The 1,671-nt window shown below is 35.1% G+C and overlaps 1 protein-coding gene across 1 annotated transcript; it reads right to left on the reverse strand.

The window, feature by feature from the left end:
- Positions 1 to 203: 203 nt before the first annotated feature.
- Positions 204 to 1,365, reverse strand: LOC132558423 (uncharacterized). Its single transcript, XM_060222990.1, has 2 exons — positions 1,329 to 1,365; positions 204 to 1,009 (listed from the first exon to the last, which is right to left on the reverse strand). Exons 1-2 carry the CDS (start codon positions 1,363 to 1,365, stop codon positions 204 to 206), a joined length of 843 nt encoding a protein of 280 aa, XP_060078973.1.
- Positions 1,366 to 1,671: the final 306 nt, after the last annotated feature.

A 1,671-nucleotide genomic window follows, 5' to 3' on the forward strand; every position in this document is an offset into this window, starting at 1 on the left:
TGCACTAACTATGTTCTAACTTCATCCGGGATCAAATTACATATTTACAATTACCTATCTAGCATGTTAATAATTATGCATAAATACAGCACAGGACACCTTGATATACTGATATTGCCCACGTTACAGGTAAGCAAACATATCACTAGACTAAGCACTAGACTATCTATAGATAACTATCCAGACAAGATGTGGCTGTTTGTCTACACAGCAGCTTCAAAACCTATACCCATAATTTCGTTAGGAAGTAAAGTACCACTGCAAAATGTATTTTGCGTGGAAATGACCTGTGTACAGGCATGTAGCAACTGCCTCAACCATGATTTTCCAGTTGTTAGAACAGCAACAAAGGAACTCAAAGCCGCAATACAGCATTTTACATTTTGCATTTTACTAGTCTTCGAGGAAGATTTATGCAGATTTAATCTGCCATTATTCTGTACAAGGTTGTTGACCGCCGTGATAATATCCTTAGCTGCTTGTTCCCTGGCAATGTTTCCACTTGTATTTGAAATAGCAAGAATTCCACCTTTACATGAATTTACTGATGTTTTACATCCATCTGGTAGCTCGGACACATACTTGTCTATATTGTATCCATCAATTTCCAGTATTTCTTTTCCAGTGAAAACCACGATGGTATGGGTAAAACATTCTTCGCCAAACAGATCTTTCATGAAACGAAATGGTTTCTCATCTTCATTGTCTATGTTTCTTTCGCCAATTTTCATGAGAAGAAGAAAAACATCAATTTCGGAGATGGTCAGTTGAGTACGCTCCTTGAACTGACTTCGTAACTCGCTTTGCGACATTGTGGTGTTTAAAATCCCTGGAGTGTCCACTACAGTAAGTTTAGTACCGAATCTCTCTATTTCTGTGACACTGAAGGTTTTGGTAGATGAGCAACGACTTGCGGATGTTTTCAATTTATTCATTTCTCCACCAATCAAGGTGTTTCCCGTAGTGCTTTTGCCTGTCCCAGTTGTACCAATTAATGCAATTTTCAAACCTACAAAATATTTTCGCCTAGTAACTGTCTGACTTTAATTTTGTAGTAGAAAAATGAAATGTCTTACAAAGAGCTATTTTTGATATTCGAAGGATAGTACGCACATTGAAATAAAAAATTTAACTACAACAATTCGAATTAGGTACAGCATAACCAAAAAACAAATGAATTTTATCACGCAAAGGTTTATTTCTTCTAGGACACATCAGTGGTATAAGCTGCCGAGAATGTAAGGAGGCGACTGAGGTAAGAGATATTTTTTTCATTTCTTGTTATAATGATTACGTTAACATTAGTTGTTGTTATTTATCATATATACCTTTAGTAGAAGAATGAAGGCTCTTGTTGGAGGCCATCTGTAAGCAAAGATGATTTTATATGTAAATGAGTTGTAAAATTAATGAAGAAGCAAATTTCATCGGAGAATGTTTGATGTATAATTTGATACTAATAAGATATCAATCTTATGTACACCAAAATAACTTTAAGTTTCTTCTTGGACATTGGTACGTTAAATATAACTGAAATTAGACATACGGTACATGTTATATGTTTATTACAGTATTGTAAAACCGAGACAGCTAAAAAGTGAAAACAAAAACCGCGTTACTCGTATTATCTTCGTCTAACAAGTTCACTTGTGAATTCATGTCTCGGCAAGG

This window comes from Ylistrum balloti, unplaced genomic scaffold (genome assembly GCF_031769215.1).
Source record: "Ylistrum balloti isolate Yb309-2 unplaced genomic scaffold, AGI_CSIRO_Ybal_v1 Utg370790, whole genome shotgun sequence".
NCBI lineage: Eukaryota > Metazoa > Mollusca > Bivalvia > Pectinida > Pectinidae > Ylistrum > Ylistrum balloti.

Coding starts and splice junctions, on each gene's coding strand:
- LOC132558423 (XM_060222990.1), bottom strand. CDS start 1,365: ATGGCCTCCAACAAGAGCCTTCATTCTTCTACTAAAG. Junction 1,010..1,328: donor CCTTCATTCTTCTACTAAAG/GTATATATGATA, acceptor AATATTTTGTAG/GTTTGAAAATTGCATTAATT.